This window comes from Planococcus citri, chromosome 4 (genome assembly GCF_950023065.1).
Source record: "Planococcus citri chromosome 4, ihPlaCitr1.1, whole genome shotgun sequence".
Classification (NCBI taxonomy): domain Eukaryota; kingdom Metazoa; phylum Arthropoda; class Insecta; order Hemiptera; family Pseudococcidae; genus Planococcus; species Planococcus citri.
In genome coordinates, this window is record NC_088680.1 from 37,357,265 (window position 1) to 37,380,833 (window position 23,569).

Here is a 23,569-nt window from a genome sequence, read left to right on the forward strand (position 1 = left end):
GAATGTACTCGTATGATGAAAGAAATTCAATTGGTATTGGAATTTAATTTTACTGCGAACAATTTTTGTTTTTCAATCATTGGTGAATTTGCTTTTAAATTGGACCATTATAAGAAATTTCATGCAAAAATTTAGGCGGAAACTTCTTTTTGAAGAAGGATGGGCTCTGCAACTCTTTGCTTTCAAAAATTGAAGCCCACATTTTTCTTGGAGAAAAAAATTTTTCTGGAAAGCAGTAGGTAAATTCATCAATTTTTTCCAAGTGTTACAATTGGCTCAAATGCAATAATTCAGTCAATTTCAAACTTTTTTTCGAATTGAAAGAAATTATATGTACGAGTAATTAAAATTTTTTTCATTCCAGGTTTTTACCATAGCAATTTTTTTTTGGTTCACAAAAACTCTTCTTTCGTTATTTCACCGCAATTTTAGATTTTTTTTTTCAGATTTGAATAAAATACTGATTAGTTTTGTAGTCTGTTATGTATTTTTGTTATTATAACAACAACAAAAAAACATTTCCATGTACATATTTCTCAATTTTTCTCAAATTTTTTCCAAAAAAAAACATCTCAAATTCTATCAATTTTCTGATCTGTTTCGATTTTATTGGAAATCAGTTATTTCAATTCGTATTGAAGACCATAATCCTAATGCTCATCATCATCGACTTTCAATTTTTTTCATCAATTTAAAGACGAAAAAACTATTTTAAAACTTTTTTTCAATTTTTTTCAACTGCTTTTATTATATTTTGTTTTCTTTTTTCGTAAGTATTTTCAAAATTTTTCCATTTCAAAGAATAGCTTATTTACCTACCTACCAAATTCTCTGTATTCATTCTTCTCAATTTTTTTCGTCTCTTTGGAAGTTTGGAAATTGTTTTCGTCTTTTTGATTTTTTATAGTAATTCATCACACCTTTTAAATGTGAATCAGGGGTTATTTCTATACCTACTTATTTTTGAGTTTTTTTCCAAATTTAAATTTTTTAAAAATTCCACTCAGCTTTTTTGTTGGTATTTTATGAATGATTTTTTTTGTTATGTTCTCCTATGTATTTGGAAATAAATGGTTCAATTCTGTAATAGGTACCTCTACCTACCTATTTAATCAAATTATGTATCATAATTTTTCTCATAATTTTGAACCACTCTTCCTCCTCTTCCTCTCCCTTCACGCGGAATCTATTTATGAAGGCAATCAGTTTTTTTTTTTGGTTTGAGTTCTTGTCAATCTTTCTCATAAGTTCATCAAATTAGTATAAGCATAAGACGTGCAGTTCCTGTTTTAATCTTTTCCTTTGAAAAAAAGTAGGTAATTTTGATTTTTGTGGATTCAGTTTTTGGCCTGGTGTTTTCAAACAGTGATTTCTATTTCTTAAATTTAAAAAATAGGTATTTACTTAGGACCTACCTACTCAATTTTTCAATACACATTTCAATGAAATGTCATTACATATTTTAAACATTTGAAAATTTTCTTCTGTAGGTATTTTTCATTTTTCAACATTTTCTTAAATTGTTATTTTTCTGATTTTTTTTCTCTTCTTATCCTCCCTCCCATTGTTCAAAAATACACGCACATAAAATGATCACCTTAAATCACATTTGATTGATCTAGAAAAAATACATGTGTACATCTTCATTCAGGGGGGGGGGGGATTGAAGCAGAGGATCTACTCATAGTTGCCCACCATACTTACCTACTTATTATTTTTTATATTTTGCTGTGAAATATTCGTAAGTAATTGAAGAAAATTCTCTTACAAATTTTTTTATTTCTTAAAAAAAAATTCAACGTAGAAATTTAAAAACACTACGTTGCCAGCTCTACTTTATTTTGAAAATTACCAGAAACAGCCATAAAATTATAATGAAAGAATACTTTGAAAATGGAAAAATAACGATCAATAAAAATGAGTATCCAACTACTTAATAGGTACCTACGATTAATTTTTTTGTATTACAAATTAATGACATTCTTGCATCCAAAACGAATGTTGAATGATTTTCAACTCAAAACAAGGAAATTTGAAAACAAAATAGGTAGTCGCGTAGGTAATGCAGAATTATGAAAAAAAAAAGAATAATAATACATAGGTACCTAGATTAGTAAAGTAAAAATGAAGTATTCGACAGAAAAATCAAGCCTGGCCCTGGGTATAATTTCAGACGAGTGATTCGATTCCCTTATTCCAATATTATCTTACTGAGAGCTCGTGCAGTCTCCGCATTAGGAGCTCTGTATCCAAAGGTTGAAAACATGGCGGTCTCATTGGAAACGGCGTTATAGCTGACGTAGCCTTGTTCAAAAACATACTTAATTAACGTATTGTAATCGGTTTTCTTATACTGGTATTTCTCATTCAGATTAATGAATCTTTTAGTATCGGAGATATTGAACTCTCCCATGAGACCATACTCTGTCGTTCCACCGTTCACGATATCTTGGACAATATCACGAAAAACTTGATCGTCGCGGAATCCATGAAGGAAATCGTCATCTTTGTTTATTTTCCAATAACGTTTCAAAGCGTTCTCCTTTTCTGTCTCCAGATTTTTAAGGTACTGGGTCACCGAAGAAGGATTGTACAGGGTGGTGTAATTCTGCAGCATGTACCCTCCGTAGTGTTTTTTCAGGTCTTGGGTCTGTTTTGACGTCAGTTTGTATTTTCTGGCTAATTCAGCGACGTCTGTTTCGCTATATCCGTAGTAGTCGAGTACCCATTCACCTTCCAGGCAAGACGTGATGTAGGCCTTTTCTATATCTTTAACGATCTCCGGGTACAACATGCTGGTGGTTCCGGCCACCCAGATATTACGTGTTACTTCGTTTTGAGGAGGTTGAGCAACGTGTTTGATCACATCGTTGATGAACGTGTAAAAGAATTCGATTTGTTGCTTAGTCGGCTTGGATGATTTGACGAAAGCGCTGTCGTAATCGTCGATTAAAATCAGAACTCCGGATTGGAAGTAGATCTGCAGAAAATGAGCGAATCTGTAGAAAGCTTCGCCGATTTCGAACTTGTTGGCGAGTTTTTTCTCGCTGAGCTTTTTGATCAGAGCTACGTGCTCGTCGAGTAATCGATACGGTTGCAAGAGGTTAATCTTATGCAGAGTTTCAGCCGGCACGTCTAAGATCCATTTATATCTGACGAATCCCTCGTATAATTTTTCGTTCAAAAATTCGATGATTTTTTTCTCGTCGAAGTCTGCCAGTGTTTTATCGGTATTCAAATCGATCGAGATTACCGGGTGTTGGGCGACATTGTCGCGAATCCAGCGATAGAATTGTTCGTGACCGACGGCCAATTTGGAGAAGATTTTATAAGCCTGTGTATCGTTCATCGGTTTAGGTTTATGGTTCGAGTCTAATTCGAGGTCGTTGAAGAGTTGAATCATTTGCAGATTGATTGTTTTACCAAAACCTCGAGGACACGAGACGAAAGCTGTGGTGAAAAAGGAGTCTTCGTAGAAGTACCTCATTAGTTCGGAGTGGTCGACGAAATACGGTTGTTTGGTTAGTTCGATGAAGTCTTGGGCTGAATTGTCTTTGCACGAGATTTGGTTTAGAGTGGAAATAATGCATATTGCTGCCAAAGGTATGAGATGAGCCATGCTTGGGGATCTGGAACATGAAAAGAGAAAGATTTTGATTGAAACGCAGATAAATGGAAAAGCAAAAAATATAGGAAATCGCAAAATTAATTAACTTAATTTGGAAGCATATTATGAGTTTTGAAGATTTTGTTTTTTTGGGGGAGGACGTGTCTCGAGTTCTGTGCGTTTATTTAATTTGAAAGTCCCCAATCGAAAATCAAAATTCAGTGTATCAGCAATTAATTCTACTGAAAATATTCCAAATGGAAAGAAAAAGGAACCTACCCTTCACCCCTCCCTACCACCATTTAGAATTGAATTAAAATTTTCAACAGTCCATTTTATGAGTTACATACTGGACGAATTGGACGATTCAGTTGTCTGTGAACGATTTAGCTCTTCAAGTAGGTACCTACTACATAATATAGGTAGGTATATAATTTTTCAATGTTGGTCATAAAGGATTCTTAAAGTCACCAGTAGCAGCTCCAATGATTTTCTAGATGATTTCTGGTTTCGGTGGTGATTGATTCACCTCTGAACAATAATTGTTTTCAAGTTGAAGCAGTTACAAATGATTTTTCGAAATCGTTCGCAAACGATTCACTGATAAAATGATCATTCAGAATTTTTGTACCTAACTACATATTAATTGATTCTATTAATCCATAATAGATACATTATTTGGGTTTGGTTGCGAGCAATTGGTAAATGGTTTTAATTCATAATCTCAGCCAGGTGCCAAAATTTGTCTTAAGAACGATATATTTCTCAAGTCGGTCGCGAACGATTCAAAATATTGAAAGATAATTTTGAATAATTTCAATGTTGATCGTCGATTGGTTTATGAGTTACTGTTTGGGGGAATTTTCTGGATGACGCCTATTTTCAACTCAAATCAGTCTTGAAAGATTCCTCGAAGTCGGTCGCGAACGATTCAATGAGAAATGATGTTCTGTTCGGAAATTATTCTGCGTTAATTGATTTATTTATGCATGAAATTCTGGAGGTAGTAGCAAATTTACAATTTGGATCACTTTTGAACGATTTTATTTTGAAGTCGGTCGCGAACGATTCAATGAGAAATGACTTTCTGAAATTATTCTGCGTTAATTGATTTATTTATGCATGAAATTCTGGAGATGGTTGCAAATTTACAATTTAGATCACTTTTGAACGATTTTATTTTGAAGTCGGTCGCGAATGATTCATTTCTGAACGATTATTTAGAATCGTTTCATTGATTCATTTCCGACTGTCGATTTGGTACTTATCTAGAGATCAAAATCAAAATATGTTTTGAAATCGAATCAATCCTAATCAATTTATTCTCAAAGTCGGTCGCGAACGATTCATAAAAAATGTGATTAATAATGGATTAATGGTTTAGAATTTGTTGGCAAATTTCTTCTGGAATTTGAATTACCGGTTGGGCGGTTGCAAATGAAAATTATTTATTTTTGAATGATACATATTTTGAAGTCGGTCGCGAACGATTCAAATTAAAACATTCATCCGAAATCGTCCCGAATGATTCTTTAAAGTCGGTCGCAAATGATTCAATTATAAAAGGAATGTTTTTTAATCATTTTATGTTGATTTACTCAAGTGTGCATGAATTTTCTACTCTCTAAATTTGAAACAGTCAATTTCACTGCTTAGCAGTCACGACATTTTGCCTTCTTAAAGCAGTAGTTTTTTTTTACTGCAAAACAGTAAAAAATTATTGAATTGGTCAGTAAAAAATCATTTTGACTGACCAATTCAGTAATTTTTTACTGTTTTGCAGTAAAAAAAACTACTGCTTTAAAAAGGCAAAATGTCGTGACTGCTAAGCAGTGAAATTTGACTGCTTTAAATTTAGAGAGTATCTCGGTCACAAATGATTCATTTACGAACGATATATATGTTCAAGTCGGTCGCGAACGATTCAGATTTGCTCAAGCATTTAAAATCGTTCGACTTGAGAGTCATTCGATGCTCAAAAGTTTACGAACAATACATTTTGAATCGATTCAATCTTGATAAATGATCCTTCGAAGTCGGTCGCGAACGATTCATATTACGGTACTTCCTTGATTCCCTTGGGAAAAAACTGTGATTGTGGTCGCGAATGATTTAATTATTATGTATTAAGAATGATTCAAGCACATTCTCTTTTGAATTCACTTAAATATTAAATTTCTCCTGTGAACAAATTCAAATTTTTGATTCGGTTGAGAACGATTCGATGGTTAAAAAGAACATCAATAATTTCCAATAATTTGAATCAGCTCAAAATGACTTTGAAGTAGGTCGCGAACGATTCAGTGATAATAAACGATTGTTTAAAATCGTTTTTTGTGATTGATCCAAAAGAATCGCAAAAGTCCAGAGTGAAGTTGGTCTTGAACGATTATTCAAAACCGTTCTCTTGAGATGTCTCAGGTGAATTATTTTTACACCCGGTCGTGAATGATTCACTTAAGAAGTTTGGAGCAATATTTTCGGATAACTATTTTTGAAAAATGACGGTTTCAAAATCATTAATTGTAAGATTTCCGAAATTATTCGCGAACGATTCATTTGTAGAGTTTGAATAGAGGGTGTCACTTCAATCAGGACTTATAAACGACATGTTTTTTTTGTTTTTTTTTTAAATCAGCGTTTGAAAGTTTATGATCATATATTTTGGTAATAATTTTTTTTAAATTTTATAAATTTATATTTTAGATCCTTCGAAAAACGTCATACTGTACGTTTCTAAGATTTTCATAAATAATTGGAGTAGCATATAAGCATACCTACTTGATGTGTCTACATTGTAATCCTCAGTAATCTACATATTTCAAATACCTGTTGCGTGCAAACCTTTTTTCGAGTAATTTTTTTCCTGCGGTTACATTTTCATAATCTAGAATTTCCAATTCCGCTCGAATTCACGCGATCAGATCGTTTTAGGACACTAATCGACTCACTTATTTAACTTATTCAAACAGAAATATCAACTTACTTCATTTTGAAACCCCTGAAAAGCTCGATAAAATGAAACTATTCGAATTCTGCGTCACCAACTCCTTAAAATCATTAGTGAATCAACTTTTAGACCAAGCAATAGCACGTATTCGGCAATTTCTGATTGAATTTTTATTCGTGGCAAATAGGTATGTGAAGCCTTTATCGCGATATCTGTTTCGCTGTAATCGGTTCATTTAAACTGCAATTTATAACTCGACGATAAATCTCAGAGCCTCGTTTGCTTATCACCACCAAAATTCTATTGTTAATGGTTCAGAAATTGATTACCGCTGTACCTTTTTCCTTCTTTTTCTCGATACTATTCGGACGATAAAAATGCCTACTTCTTTATTCGATCGGAACCGTTATAAATTTATCGAGCAAATTCCTCGTCAATTTACCTTCTTCTGCGATGTATAGCGATACAGACGATAATAATTTTTACGAGTTGAATTGTATTCGTATACTCGTACTTCCTTAAAATGCCTGACAGAGTCAACAAAACATTAAATCCTTTTGTTGTGTGCTCACTGAAAACTCTCTTTTCTCTGCTTGCTTACACGCGTAAATGGTAATTGATTTCGCGCTAGATTACGGTAAATTACACCGGTATAAAGTTAGCAAACTACCGGCAGAGGAGGGAGGTAATGTAAATGTGACGAAATATTACCACACTAGTGGCGTATCGTGGTTACAATCTGTTGGTTGTTTACGCATTTGGTTGAATTACCATTTTGTCGGACGCGTGTGTACCTTACTTTACCTTACCTTACCTATATAGGTACCTACCTAAGTAGTAAAAATAGTGCTACTGTGTACACGTAAAATAAACAATAAAAACAGTTGGCGAATCGAGTTGGTGTGGTGAACAAGTGCATTTTAAAATCGAGTTCGAGGTGTTTTTGCCCGCGACTAAAAGGGTCAGCGTTTTGGTACGGGTTTTTCTTTCTTTTTCACTTCGATTACTAAGTGAACTATAAGCTGAAGAATTGGGCGTTTACGTTTATGTAAGTATAGAGCATTTCGGCGGTGTATCGATTGTTTTTGACGTCAAGACGAATGGTTCATACGAATAAACCTTGATTATATTAAAAGACAGGTTTGTATTGATGGATTTTTTCATTTCTTCCCTCGTGTGGGTTCTTTTTTCTCCTTCCTGAGGCGTGTGAGGCGTGTGAGGCGTGATTTGCTACTGGAAGAGTACACGTTCATTTTGCGAAGATGACTGAATATCAAAAGTTGATGGTGCTGAAGGGGAGGAGAGGTTTTCGATGTATTTTGACAGCTCGATGAGGCTAATTGAGTTTTAAATGATTGTCGAACAATGTTTGTTCATTTAGGAGGGGGGGGGGGTATCTAGTTTAAAAGAATTTTCAAGTGATGAGAAGAGGATATGGTAAGGTGAGGAGCGGGAAAGAAAAATTACTGTGTGTTTTTTTAATAGCTGAGTGTTTTGTTGCGGTGTGAATGCGGTGGGTGCTTGAAAAATTGATTTATGGCGATTTTTTTAGGCTCCTGAGGAAACAGTATTTTTTGAAAAAATGCCTTGAAGTAATTTTGAAAAGTATTATAGGGCAAATGCAACTGAAAATTTACGTTTGTTTAAGTTTGTCTCTGTACCCCCTCCTACCACTCATCATTTAGTCGATGACCTTCAAATTCTCTTTTCACTATTCGGTGTCTTACTTAAATAGGTAGTGATTTGTTCGAAAAGACGTATTTAGGGATGTAAAAGACGATGGAAAGGAGTTCTAAAAGTTTTTCAGGATCTTTGGAGATGAAAAGGGGGAGATTTTTTGGAAACGTTCTCATCACAATTTCATTTTTTTACCCCTAAACTATAAGATAGGTATTATAGTGTATTAATGTTTTTTCTTTATGGTTTTCATTCTCTTGAGACGGTTTCAGTTTCGATGACGTTTGTTTTTATGTCAAAAAATTCAGTTTTCAGTTTATGGAATTTTTATTTTCTTTCTTTTTGGAACACTTGGAGAAGGTGAATCCAGAGTGTCTACTGGCAAGAAAAAGGCAAGAAAGTTAGAAAAAGGCGAGAAATTCGCTTGGGTGGCAAGAAAGTTAGAACATAGTATAGAAATTCCTTCGAAAAGCAAGAAAATTTCCAAGAATTCACAACAAAAATCTCTGAAAAATTGAAGGTATCCCAGCAAAATTTCAAGTTTTTATTTTGTTAAAATTGATGTTGTTCTACTTTTCGAATTAAAAATTTTCCAAAAATTTTGCCGTCGCTTCGCTCGGGCCATTCAAGATAATATTTTCGACAATTTTAATAATTCAAAAATTAAATAGGGAATTTTTGATTTCCAGGTAATACCCAAACCATTTGAAAAGTGCAAATTTTTCATTCTCTGAACACAACGACTAACTTTTCATAATTGTTGATATTATTGTGCTCCGATGAAAATGCAAAATAAAGCATACAAAAAATGGTCGTTTTTTCGTTTTTCACAACAATTTTTTCAACAAATTTTCGCTCTCGCTTCGCTCGAGCAGTAATTTCAACTTCATTTCCATAAAATGATCATTCATTGTGAAGGGTTTTCTGAAAACAACCTAAAATGTCGATTTTCCGTGTCTAAAATTCTGATTTTGCTCTCCCCTCTATCACAAATAAAAATATACCTAAGCTCTTTCATGGTTTGATCCTGTAATTGTATATGTCACTCACACTGGTATTCAGCACGTTAAAATTTTGATTTTTGTCGGAAAAATGACATTATACTCCCCCTCCCCCAAATAACACGACTTCGATCCGCATTCGAGGTTACTTTTCATTTTGTTACTGTTATCATCATAGAATTGAATTCACTTCAGTAGACTTGCCTCAACGTTTGTTTTTATTACGTTTTTTTATTACCATTTTTTCATGTGAGAAATTAATTCACTTCTCTGCTTTGAAGAATACATTTTTGAGAAATTTTGTTGGGGGGGGGGGTTAGAGGGGTTAGCGAAGATTATCTATGCGTAAATATGAAGAGGGGTATAAAATTTCATTTTTGGAAGCAAGAAAAAGGCGAGAAATTCGCTTTTTTGATTTTAGTAGACACTCTGAAAACTCTAAATTTGTCTCAGATGAATTGACTTTACTGGAATTCAATTGGTTACAATTGCAGAAGGCTCTCATTGCAATTTTCAAAAAATCACTCTCCCTTACCCCTTCTCTCCCTTTCTTAATTAGTGGTTTAAAAATTTTCATACCTACGTAATAAAAAATAGAAATATTCATTAAATTTCAAAACAATCATATGGTAAATCCGAAAATTTTTGAAACATTTTTCGCATTGAAATAGATTTTTGATCAATTAGCAAACGATTACACGTTTAGGGATTTTGAATTCTTACATGGGTAATTGGGTAAAGAGAGCTCTCTCAGCTGAGAAAAAAAATTCCTAACTGGACAAAATCAAATCAAAAGACCACAAAAAATATCACACTTTTCAAAATTTCAGGTACTTACTGAAGTGCATTTTTTGATGAATTTTCAAAAATCAAAAGGACAGCTGAATACGAAAAAAATCAAAATTCCACCGAATTGATCTAGAAAACTGAAATTTGGCATATACCCTATTTTCAACCCTCTAAATCGATTAGAAACGAGTTTGGACAAATTGGAGCACTTCTGGCGTCTCCAGCAGATTTTTGAAAATTCAAATTTCCATAGAATTTTATCCAGTGTAGCTAAAAAGTAGCCTAAAATGGACTCGTGAAATCCTAACTTCAACACGACGTCGAGTGGAATTGATTTCAAGCCCTTCTGAAGCCTTCAGTCAGATTTTAAAAATTCTGAATTTTTAAAAAATGCCATAAAAACTGCCCAACATAATTTTCTAAAAATTACTGAAGGCTATAGAACGATTTTAAGTTTCAAAAAGCTGCCCGAGGCTTCACAATTGCTCAAAACCTACTGAAACCATCTCCAATCGATTTAGGGTATTGAAAATAGGATACATATCAAATTTCAGCTTTCTAGATCAATTTGGTAAAATTTTGATTTTTTTGCATTTCTGACCCAAAGATTTTTAAAAATTCGGCAGAAATTAAAAAATGCGTTTTGGCGTCTAAAATTTGTGCTGCGATGATGTATTTTTGGGTGCTCTTTCGATTTAGCTGTGTCCAGTTTAAAAAAATTTCTGCCAGTTGGGGTACTCTCCTCGTTAGGTAGGTACATATACATTTTTATAAGACTTGATGATCGCAGCAGTCTTATAATCAGACGTCGACTTCGCAGGCTCTTCCTCTTTTATAATTTTTCTTCGTAGATCATCGTTGAATTAATTTGATTAACGTGATTTTGACGAGTGTTGGTTGATTTCTTTTCTGAGTGATAAGATACCGATGTTCTGATTGTTTTAATGGTGAATTAGAATTAATCACTTGTAAGTTGTAAGATACGTACTTGACTCAAGGTAGATTACTTAATGTATTTCTACATGATCATCGGTAATTAACAATTACCGTAAACGATGAATTGAAAATTGAATGTTGAAACTAATTAAAATAGGTATAGATTAACGACTTGTTTTTAAAATTAGCATTGCTCTGGTTTATTTACCTCAGTAATCCCATAAATTTTTGTCACGGTCATTCATCATACTTAGATCAATTTGAAAAAGAACTCACATTAACGCAAAAATTCTAAACTGAAAATTGAAATTATTTTCATCGTGTTTTTATATTTTTTTATTCTAAACTCTTTCAATTTTATAATTTTTTTAAAAAATTTTGTGACGAGGTTTGAATGAATGAGAAGTTGCTATTAAAAATGCAAAAATGTCCCAAAACAAGAAAATGTTTTCAAAATGGAGCAGTTTTAAAATTGTACTAAATCTTTGATCCTTCTTCTTGTATATTTTTTAAGAGCCGAAATCGAGTATAAGATTCGATATACGTACGGTTTTTTTGAGGGTATAATCGAATATTCTGCACCATTTCTCTATTTCTCACTTCCCTCCCTTGTTTTACTCCTCCTAATTTGTATGTCAGGCGCTTATCATACCGATATTTTTGTCACCTGAGCCACCAGCCACCCACTCGAATATCTTACGTACACACACTTATACATTCGTATGCGCACCGTATGGTTAAAAATTGATGATATTTAAAGAAATGGTATATCGCTTGCGTCAGAATCGAGGAAAAGCCAAGTGAAGTGGAAATGAACCACGAAATAAGACTCCGAGCTTGGAATAATTTTACGTAACTCGCGTATATAAGATTCTGCGATGTGCAGATATTTTACTTTTACGTGTACCTACTGTACGCGATCTTTACACGACGACGACGACGCTGATGCCGTCATTTCTGCAAAATATTGCCACCGAAGAGGGAAAAAAATCGGTATAATCGGCGAAACGACGATTAAACTAGGAGCAGTGACTCGAGGGAGACATTTTTTTTCCTTCGACCTAATTTTATTCGAACGATTATGGAATTTTCGATGGTTGAGTTGGTCGAGCCTCGTTCGTAGTCATCGCTCGAAGCGTGGTGGATTTTTTCGTGTACTGGATGCCGATGGAACTCGATCGAGTCGCGTTCAATGGACGCGAAATATTCGTCACTTAATTATACACGCCGAAGGTTACGACATCGACGTCGTCGGCATCGCTCGACGAAGCGTTAAATAAATACTCGATGGAGGTTTTTCTTTATATGTATAGTGCCTGTATTTTCCATTAGGCTACATATAGCGGTAGTTTTATATGAACTTAAAAGAGGTATTATGGGATCAATATTTGAACTTGCGGATGATTTCGAGCCCTTTTTTCTTTCTATGATGAGAGAACCAGTGATGAAATCACGGAATTCAGAGCTTCAAAAAGTTGAAAAAAACTGACCAAAAAATTTCTCTAGAAAATTTGAGAAATAATTTTTGAGAAAATGTTTTGTTCGGTTCAAAGTTGCATAAATTTCCAAAAAATCTGATTGATTTGCTACTTTCATTTTCTGCCTTCAAAGGTCAAGTTTTCAAAATTGTTCTAAAATTGGTTATTGAAAGTCTCTCAGTGTAGAATCGAAGTGTATATTGCCTGATTAAACAGTTTACGACTTGCTTTATGCTTTTTAATAATTTGTGCGTATAAAATTGTGTGCTGAAAAAAATATGAACTAAGTATTGAAAAATTCAAATCATCAAATTTGGTTCTTCGGGTCGGATAAACCCTGAATGACAGTGAACTAACAATCTAAATTCAGGATCTCAAAATGTCGATGAGATGGATTGGGTGTTCTTTATAGATCTCTATCTAGTCAAAGAAAATTTTGCGTTGAATGAATAAATTTGTGCACCGAGACGTGAATTTTGTCTCGTCATTTTTTTTATTTTCAAAGTGAACACTAAACTTTTGGGGCTGCTGGGCAATTTGTTGAATTCAAAAGACTAGAATTAGTAAGTTTAGGTATCTTCGCAATTAAATGAAATTACTCGTTGTCACGAATGCTAAATGACCGACGAAGTTTATTGTCGTTTAGATTAACTTGCCGTTTTAAAAGCGTAGATGCAAAAAAAAAAAAATACTGAATGGTATTTGGAAAGAAACTATAAACTTGGTAGGGAATAGGTATGTTGCCAAAAAGTCATAACTTAAAAAAAGATAATTCCAGTAGGTACAAGGAATAAAAAATTCCATTTTATCTCGAAATTCTCCGGAGAAAGCTGAAAAAAATTGAAGAATGAAATGACTTTTTGATGGAGATGGAGACAAAGCGTTAGGCTACGTGGGTAGCTATTGTTATAATTTTCGAGAATAAAATGCTCAGATTCGGGTAAAAGTATCAAGGTCATTTCAAGGTAATCATTGTCGTGTGATATTGTTCTAATTACCGTCGAGAAAAGTATAAAGGCCTGTATAGGAATCAATTTTTCAACGTGAACGCGAAGAATTTTTTTTAAGGCTTCGTTCGTTGGCTTCCTTGAAATTTTTATCTACCTTCGATACATGATTTGAATTTTTTTTTTGGTGAATTTTTTCACTAGTTTCTTTGAAGCAATGAATATGTAATCCCTTTCAAGTATGAGTAAGATAACCTTGAAAAGTCTTGAATGAAAATTTTGACCTGAAATGCACCTTGAGATTGATAGAATTTTTTTTTGGAAAAATAGAAAATTAAAATCACTTTCTGCGACTTGATTTTTTTCAACTGAAAGTACATCTATTCCTGTTTCTAACTGATAATTGAATTTTAAATAATATTTATGACACGTCTGCAATAATTTCCAATTTTTTGATTCGTTTATACAAAAATTCCTCGTTTACAAAATTTGGACCATTGAAACCAATTTGTTCTGTTTGCATGTCACAAATTTTTGTATGACTGGAAGAAATGAAGGAGATTAGGAGACTGGAGAAGTGGCCTTTACAACAAATTTTATTTCCATTGAAAACTTTCACTGTTCATGGATCCCTCGATTTGAAACGACGACGCAATCAAGTTCCAAAAAGTGTTGAGATAATAATGAGTGAGAGGAGAGGGAAGAGATATCGGCAGACAAGTAAGTACATATTTATACGGATGTCAAAAAACTGATTGATTACCTATAATCAAAAATGGCATTATGATGGTTTTCTAAAAAATCAAGTTTTTCTTTTCGACCTATAAAACTGCCCAAAATATATGGAGAATTTCTTGGGAAGAGGGGGTGGAGGGGCTAGAACATGTTCAAAAGTTCACTATGATTTAGTGACTTGCTGATTCCATTTCTTCAAGTGGACTTCTGAGAAAAATCAACTTGAAGTTTAAAAAATTGTATTAGAGAGTAACACTGAATTTGAGATTTTTCAGAATTAAATGTTTCAATTTTCCGAATCTGTTTCTGTTGTTTTTTATGCAATCAACCCGTGTTTCTGAAAAAAGATTTTGGGAGTAGAATAGAATTTAGATTTTTTTTTCAAATTTTCAAATCTCCTACGATATTATTAAGATCTGTTTTACATTTTCGTTGAGAAAAATATGGTTGATGTTACGCTAGCCCATTTCGTGATTTTTCGACAACTTTAATCTGGAGAAAAGTTGAACCGGGAGGGAGGAGGGAAGGAAAACATGCGAAATTTCAAATACGTACCAACTTTTCGTGGAATTGTTTTATTTTTTCAACTTTTTATGCATGTCTGAGAGCTCAACTCCAATGATCGAAAACAGAACAATGGGTTTGGTTTCGGTTAAAATGTTGAAGGATTCTCGTCAAATTCAGTGAAAATCTTAATTTTGTGTTGAAATAAGTCACTTGGAAAAAATTTGAGCTCCGGAGATGCTCTTGGAGGGGAAATATGAGTCCACAAAAAGGAAGTATTTCCGATAAAATCGTGTTTTTTTTCACTCCATGTCCTACCCAACCTGGTTTGGGAAAAAATTACCTTTGACTGAAGAACTCTGTTGTAATTGTAAATTTTTTGGATCTTTTGTAAAGTCTTTTCAACACGATTTGATAAACTTTCTTGTTGGGCCATGTTGAAAAAAAAACTCTGAAAATGTTCACTTAACCAGACCCAGTTCATGTATTATTCCTTCCCTCATGTCCCACAGGAATTTGAAAATTGTCGAAAAAAGTCGAACTTTTATTGGAAACTCGACAAGTGCCAGAAATATGAAAACGATGAGTTCGAGTCGGGTCAGAAGAGGTCTTTATAGGAAACGAGTTTTCATCAATTTACTCAAAATAGCTTAGACGCGTTTGGGGGGGGGGAGAAGAGAATCTGCGCAGATTTTTCAACTTTGATAACGAAGTCACTCACATTTATGATGAACTTTGATTGGTTGAGGTTTGAGGTAAATTGAGGTGTTTTTTTTTTCAATTTTATGTGACCTCAACATTTCAGGTAGGTACCTACCTAACAATTTAACCTTCTTGGCAAGTGCTCAAAGTTGAAAAAAATAAAAAAAATTTCCGAATATTTCAAAACTTTTTTTCATTTTTTAAAAATTTTAATAGTCTTTTGATGTCTGCAGTACTTACCATATTATCACGTTTAAACCAGTAGGATTGTTTGAAATTCATTTTTTATAATTTCAGGAATAATTCTTGAAATAGGTAATGTTCTTTCTTTCAAAATACGAGTATGATAATTTTATAATTGTCTCTTTAAAATTGGTACCTATATGGTTGAAATTTCACGAGTAATTTAAAGATAAAAAATGTTATTATTTTTTCAAACTTTGAATTCTAGCCGGAGGGGGTGGGGGGTTAGTCATTGACTCGACAAATTTCAACATTTCTTACTTCTTCTCGTTTAGGTCATTACTTCAAAAGGAAACAAAAAGTGAAAAATTACCCACCCCCATTGGGGAAGCCTCGAGATACCTTTGTCCTCTCTCAGTATAGTTTGAGAGAAGTTTGATCTAATGTACCTCAATATCGAAATTAATTTTGACAGAAATCAAGAAAGAACTCACTTTTATACTAAAAAACGTTACCTAAAATTCATTCGATAAAGTAAACTTTCACCATCCTTTGCCATATTTCATGAAAAGAATACTTTATCGTATATTGTAGTTAATTTCAAAACGCTTCGAGCCCGTCTACAGCTTTTTTTCTTCGGTCGGTGTCGTTTTCGCGTTTATTATTCAGCCGTACATTGCGAGCTTTTCGGCCATATTTTCTCGAACCGGCGTACCATATGGTTTATCGTCTACGCGGATTTAGTGATTTACATATAAGGATCTGACGAGCTAGGGCGAGTCGTATAGTCGGTTTTTGTTTCTCATTTTTACTCGTATATACGATACGGGCACAGAACACAGGAAAAAGACTTTCGTGTGGAATGGTTGGTCGTATCAATCATCAGACCGAGGGCTTGAGCGATATATCGCGTCAGTTTTTTTCTTTGTCGTGGTGTTACTGTTTAGCAAAATGTGCGTATTGCGTCGCAAAAGCCTTTTCGACTTTTTGTTGTTTTAGTGTATTTCGCAATTGTGTGTTTTACGAGCTCGTTGTGTGCTTCGGTTTCGCGCCATTTTGTCTTTTGAGATAGGAAAAAAGGTAATTTAAAAATAATTTTGTATCGTAGTTGTGTTTTTTTTGTGGGTAAAAAAGGTATTTATTGAAGAAGATTTTTCATTCGGGTAGGCAGTCGAGTAAAAGATTGATAGGTAGGTGTGTTTTAGAAATGTTTAATCGAACGTTATTAATTTATGAGGGAATGTACGCTGTCATTGGTTTCTTTGTTTCTCTATATTTTGTCTTGTAATTGAAGTGGAGCCCACGTAGATAGACTGTCCAGTTGGACATTTAAAAATTTTTTATTCGATGTGTTTGGAACCAGAATTTATTGAATAAAAATTGTGCATTATCTTTGAAAAAATTTGCATTTTAAAAACTTTTAAAATTTCTAGTCCTATTCCTATTTTATTTTATATCAGACAAGATATACTTAAATTCCGCAGTTTTCAATATAAATTTCACCAAGCTACCGCTCTGAATAATCTACCAGCAACTTGTTTTACATAAAAGTCGATATAGTAGGTACTTATTGCTTACGTTGAGAATTTCAATAGGAACCGAAAGAAAAAACATTACAAATGTTTGCTGTAGATTTGACAGTATTGTGGTTTCTCTTGATTCGAGTTGCTTTGGTACACTTTTCTTACACTCGTACAATGCAAGAAACGTAAATCGAGGACGAATTTTTTCACTATGGAATTCTGTATCCAATTTGAACGAAATTACAACGAAGAAGCAAAAAAATGCTACGAATAAATTACCCACCTCTTGGAAAAATTTCAATTATACCTATTTCGTAAAAATTCTATGAGTATTTCAGCTCAACTTTTAGAATAGGATAAGGCTCGAAAAGGAAAACGGTGTTTGAAAGAGTCGCATTTTTCATTCGCGTCACGAATTTGAAATGAACTTTTTTTTCGATGAAAAGAGGCCTTTCATTGGACGACAGAACGAGATAAAAATGTCTAACTTGTTCCAAAAAAAAAAATTGTAGACTGTAAATTTCGAGGAAAAAGTAAAATTTATCGAACTGATTCTTTTTCTGTTTTTTCTTTTTGCCATCTTGTTGACGAATTTTTCATGACCTTGGATGGCAGAAAGGAGAATGTTGGTTTTTTTTTGGAGGGTATGTTTTACATATCCGAATGGAGGCGTTGGAGTCTGCTTGTGTGAATTTTGTTTTTGATTCGAGTTTTTGATTTTTTTTATCCTGAAATATACGATCTTATAAATATTTTAAAGGAAGTGTATCAACAGTAAGGCAATACTTTAAAAAAGTGAATGTGAGAAAATCGACCTGAATGAGGAAGAATTTCGTTTTGTGGAAAATCACTAGTAATGTATTTTTTTTAAAACGTAGTTTCTGTAACTTTTTTTAATTTTTTATGTGATTGAAAAATTTTGGAAGAAAAATGGTTGAAAATATTAATTTATGGATAGATGCGCAGCAGAAATAGTGGGAAATTCTTTGAACAAAATATGAAAATTTTCAAACCACTTTAATACCTAACATTTTAAATTAATTTTATATTCGTTGATAAAGTTATTTTTTTATGCATTAAAAATGTTTCATTCCTTTTTCCCGATCAGTTTCAATTTCTGTAATTATTTTTGCAAAATATTCAACCCATTAATGCATAAAGTTTGAATTTCTTTTCAAAAAAAATTTTCGCGGTACATAAATTGTACCAATTTTGCGAATTTTTATGCAAATTATTATATTTTTACGAATTAAATACGAGCAATTAATCTAAAACTGAGTGAAATGTGGTTTGATTTAGTTCAATAATGATGAAGTATAGAGAATATTTTCTGACCAATCTGTCAACCTCCTTCATAGTGCCCCTCAAATTTTGAAAAAAATTCAAAAATCAAGTGGCATAAAATGGTTTGTACTAATTTCAAATTTCGTCTCAATTTTTTGATTCAACCTCTCATCTTTCTTTAAAGTGCCCCTCAAATTTTGAAAACATGGAAAAAACTCGGTAACATATGGTTTGAAATTTCACTCAATTTTTGGATTCAATCTTTCAACCTTTCTCAAAGTGCCTCTCAACTTTTGAAAAAATTTCAAAAATCAAGTGACGTGGTTTGTTGAGTTTTTGCTGTGGTGGGTATACTAATTTCGAATTTCGTCTCAATTTTTTGATTCGGTTTTTCAATCCCCCCTCCCCCCCTCAAGTGCTACTCAAATTTTGAGAAAATTTCAAAAATCCAGTGATACTCGTATACGGTTTGTTAAGAGTTTTACAGTGCTAAAAAAATTTCAGAAATTGAGTCTATTGAATTCGGTTTTTTATTAGGTAGTTTTTCTGTTGTATTCGTCTCTAATTTCCAACCAATTTTTAATGCCCTTCAAAATGATCCTCGAATTCCGTAAAAAAAAAGCTTGAAAAATTCAATCGAAAATAGTTTGTTATGCAAGTTTTCTGTGGTGCTTATTTCGAATTTCGACTCAATTTTTTTCATGTGATGATTCCTCCTTAACCTTCCTTGAAGTGACCCACAAATTTTGAAAAAATTGCTAGAATTGAGCAAGAGCATGGGTATGGTTAGTTTGATTTTCTGTAGTGCTGATCTCAAATTTCAACTCAATTTTCTGATTCCACCTCAAAATGCTCCTCAGAGTGATCCTCAAATTTAAAAAAAAAGAGAAAAATTCAAGTGACACATATGTTTGGTTTTTTTGTGATATCGTCTCAGTTTTTTAATCCGACCTTTCAACCTTCCTCAAAGTGATCCTCAAATTGTGAAAAAATGAAAAAATTGAGTGACACGTGGTTTGTTATGTTTTTTGTGACTCTGATCTCAAATTTGACTTGTTTTCACGATTCGACTCTTCAACTGCCTTCAACATTTTTTTTTCAGTAACGCTGATGTCAAATTTCGACCTTATTTTCAGATTCAACCTCTCAATAAGCCTCTCAAATTGACCCTCTAATTTTTTTTAAATTGTAAAAATTGATTGACATATGATTTGTTTGGTTTTCTACGACGTTCATTTCGAATTTTTGCTCAATTTTTCGATGAGACTTCTCCTCTACTTTCCTCAAAGTGATCCTCAAATTTTGAAGAAACTGCAAAAATTGAGTGGCGTACGATTTGCGGAGTGTTCTGTGGCGCTGATTCCAAATTTTGACTCAATTCTTATATTTGGCTCTTTAATATGTATTTTGCAAAGTGGCTCTCCCTTAAAGTAATCCTAAAATTTTTGAAAAAAATCAATTTTTTTCTTCGCTATGTTGATAGTTTTTTCTTACATACCTCGAACTTGAATATGGCACTTCACTGACCATCAAATTAATATATTTTTGCCTAGTGAAGTCAACTTGAATAAAATTACTGTGGATTGGTAAGTAGGTACCTATAAGGTATCATCAAAATTATTCTATCTTGTGATGTAAGAAGGCGAACCCTCTCCATACATGGCAGGCATCCCTTCGGGCGAAAAAATTTTTTTCAAATTGTTTTTTGACTTTCACTGAATCAGCAATCAGTTTGACTCCGAATCGCTCACAAACCCACAGTAAATTCCCCCGAACCCTCGGCAATCGAATAATGACCTCGTTTTAAATATTTTAATGCAAATCTTACAATTTTATTCTTTCGTTTCGAGCAGAGATGCATATTGATCTTACCATGTAAAACTAATATTTACTTAACTAATAAAGATACGCTCAATACCCCCGACATTCGACCAAATAGGTATGCAATTTATTCAACACGGGCGTATGATAAGTTGTGTACATAGTATGTATCCCAGCACGTCGGCTTTTTCACTCACACACATCACATTTGAGTGAAATTTCCGTCTGTAAAGTTGAAAATACGTTTAACATGTGCATTAGGAAGGAAGACATAAAGCACGTAGTTGATTCGTCGACTGGCATCGAAGTCGAAGGGGTATCGCGAGTATCCCGAAGCTACGAGCTATTCATTTTGCAGACTCCTGCTCCTTAGAGAATTTCTTTCCTTTTGGCTGCCTGGCTGGTTCGAAATTAAAACGAAGAAGAAAAAAGTTTCTCGCACTCGCGTATACCATAAACAACGCAATGCCTGCGGAGTATAAAAAGTTTCATATATCATATTAAAAACACGAGCGGTAACGAGAAGGACAATGAGACAGAGAGGATGGAGATTACGAAAAACATGCGAGAAAAGACATCGTTTTGCAATTGTATTTGTAAAATTGTCGTTGAACTCGTCTCGATGTTATTTTGCAAAGAGCGAGAGAGGGAAAAAATCATTTAGCTGGGATAGGGAGTACTAAACCCCTAAACATTGAAAGAAACTCCGAATCGATTTTTATCCGGTAAATGTGAACTTGTTTAGTATTCGATGGACGCGTTTCTGGATAGGTATACGAAGATTGTTTGTTTTTTGGTGCTTCGTCGTTGTTGGAAAGATTTTCTCGTCTTTGGATGTAGGTACTAGGTACCTCTACCTAGACCTACGATGAAAGTTTTCGAACCCCGCTCCCTCCCATCGAAGCACATTTAAAAGGTTGATTGGTTTATTTATCGGACCATCGGACCAACGGACCAACGTGCGTACGTATTTGTGGTGTGTCGCGTAAACAATGCTACTTTAATGAGCTTTTTTGTCTGTGAAATTACCTCGTTCTGGTTGAAATTTTGTGCGAATTTTATCCTTCAAACGACGTGTAGAGGACTCGCGGTTAATTGTAAGAATTTTTTTTCAACATAATGAACTCGAGCCGTATTATACTTATTATGAAATATGAGCATATATAGTGGACTATGAAGCACCTATGTGTATTCGACCAGGTGGGTCTGGGTATACTTTGTACGATGTGTGCGTTTTTTTCCCACCTCGAAAAACTTTCTCGACGACCGATACGATGCGATGGATCGGACACATAATAGAATTATGAATTAAACCCGCAGTACGTGTGTGCTTAGTGTACGAGTCGGTCGTGTTTTTTTGAAAGTTTTTTGTACTTTTGCTACCTACGTGTGTTCGTGATTGCGAGTGGATTGAATTTTTTTTAGCATTGAACAGCTGATGGGGTTGAAATACGGTAACGTACGATGTGTTTTCTTTTTCTGAAGGATTTGTGGTTTTTTTGGAGAGTGCTTTTTGATAATATGTATCTTGAGAGGTTTAGAACTTTTGATGTGTCTGGGTTGCCAAATATCTCATTTTGAAGCATAATGTCTTCAAGGGATCACATGTAAATCCATCTAACGTGATATATTACTCAAGTACCTAGTAAATATTTTGCCCTTGTTTTTTGCTTTTTTTGAAGGAAAGGATCCTATAATAGGTAATTCTATTTCATTTTGAGATGAAGTTCAGGTACCTATTGCACTAAACCTTAACTTATTTTCAATTGGAAAAAAAATTGAAATTGAAAAAATTTGTAATCTCCTACTCATTATTTATTAATTTCTTTGCTTGTTTTCTCCATCATACACCTCAATAGTGATTTGTTATGTGTTTGAAAAAGTCCTACCCCTTGGATTAAAATTTGAAAAATTTTCTAGTCGACTAAAATTTTCAACAAACAAATCAAAAAATTGGAAATTTTATTTTTTATTTTTTCAATACCTAAAAAAACGCTGTATTACAACTTAATCAATTTTTTTTTTCTTTCAATCAGGTTTATTTTTTAATTTATTGGTGATTTTTTTTAAAAATGTCGATCCTGAGGTAAAAGATAGAGGGGGAAGTGGAAATTTCTATTACGAAATAATAAATTTTAACCTGTTGGAAAAAGTATCAACGTACGAGTAAAACATATAAAATTTTGACATTTTAAAATCTTATAAGTGCCAAAAATTGCATCGAAAAGGTATGTAAAAAGTATAACAGAAAAGAGTAAAATTTCTTTCAAAACTCTTCAAAAGCTGGCATTTTTTCCTTCTCAAGAGATATCGAAAAATCAAATTCTTAATCCTTGAATACTCGATCTGATTTTTTAAAACATTCTCAGTGTAAAGTACCTTTATAGGAGCATTTCATTTTTCGGTTCCGTAATATTCTTCAAAATTTGGGCACAATTTGCAAAAATTGATGAATTTTTGAAAAATAGATCAGAAATGGTTGAGAAAATAAAGGTCGATAATTCTATCTTTTAAGATTTGGTATAGATAGATACGAGTGTGAGTTGGTCAATTTTCATTTGCTTCAGAAAAATTTGGTTAAACTAGGGAAAAAATGATTGTAAATTACTTCAATTTCCCTCCTCCCCCCTCTCTTTGACAAAAAATTCGAAGTTTTATTAATTTAAAAAATAAAAAATATGGATCTAAATATTTTACTTTTTTTTTACGGTTACTTTTGAAAGGATAAATAGGGTTGGAAGGGAGGGAGAGGGTGCAGAATAGTAGTCAATTTTTTAGTGTTTTGTTCAAGTTTTAGAAATTACGGCTATGGTCATTCTTCTACTCAAACCTATTTTTTTTTTCGGTCCTCATCCACTCCCCTTTTTAATTTTTTTTTTTTCATTGAATCGAGAAATGATTATTCTCCCATCATTCAGAAAAGTAGAACGTTTGGAAAACTACGCAAAATTTCATTCAGTGGTCCTAAAAATTCACGAATATAGGTACATGATTTTTCCCTCGTATTTTTGAAATTTTGAGCTTTGCTTGGGAAAATGAACGTTTTGCCAAGTTTTTTGAGGTTCAATAATAAATTAGGTAGGTATTATAAATTTTAAAATTTCGCAGTCATCCCAAAAAATGACACTAGAGTTGATTTTTGGGGGGTTTGTAATGAGCATTTTTTTTTCGGAAATGACACGCAAAAAAATGAGCTTTAATTTTCACGTTATACTTTCTAAAAAAAAGCGAAGAATGACCTACTTTACGATATCTAATGTGTCACCTGAGCTAAAAATACTCTATTGATTGACATGTAGACTATACAACTTGAAATTTAATATGGATAAGGTCAATGTGGGTCATCGTAGACGGGGAGTAGTTGTAAACAAAGCTTTAAATAAAGGATAGAAGTCCAGTAATTGAGCTTAATGTACGAGTAGGTAGGTACAT

General features: G+C 33.3%; 2 protein-coding genes across 9 annotated transcripts in view; one reads left to right on the forward strand and one right to left on the reverse strand.

The window, feature by feature from the left end:
• The window catches only part of LOC135845880 (nuclear protein MDM1), a 73,643-nt gene that overhangs the window by 28,104 nt on the left and 21,970 nt on the right, over positions 1 to 23,569 (forward strand). For 2 of the 8 annotated variants that reach the window (XM_065364730.1, XM_065364733.1), the window contains exon 1: positions 14,054 to 14,105. The exons of 4 other annotated variants lie outside the window; for them this stretch is intronic. In XM_065364730.1, the coding sequence (XP_065220802.1) occupies positions 14,069 to 14,105 (37 nt within the window). In that variant the 5' untranslated portion in view covers positions 14,054 to 14,068. Of the gene's footprint in view, positions 1 to 14,053; positions 14,106 to 21,444; positions 21,592 to 23,569 lie in introns of those variants that run through there. 2 more of the 8 variants (XM_065364734.1, XM_065364735.1) reach the window with 1 other exon arrangement.
• Positions 1,819 to 6,752, reverse strand: LOC135845887 (uncharacterized). Its single transcript, XM_065364747.1, has 2 exons — positions 6,594 to 6,752; positions 1,819 to 3,629 (listed from the first exon to the last, which is right to left on the reverse strand). Exons 1-2 carry the CDS (start codon positions 6,596 to 6,598, stop codon positions 2,192 to 2,194), a joined length of 1,443 nt encoding a protein of 480 aa, XP_065220819.1. The 5' UTR covers positions 6,599 to 6,752; the 3' UTR covers positions 1,819 to 2,191.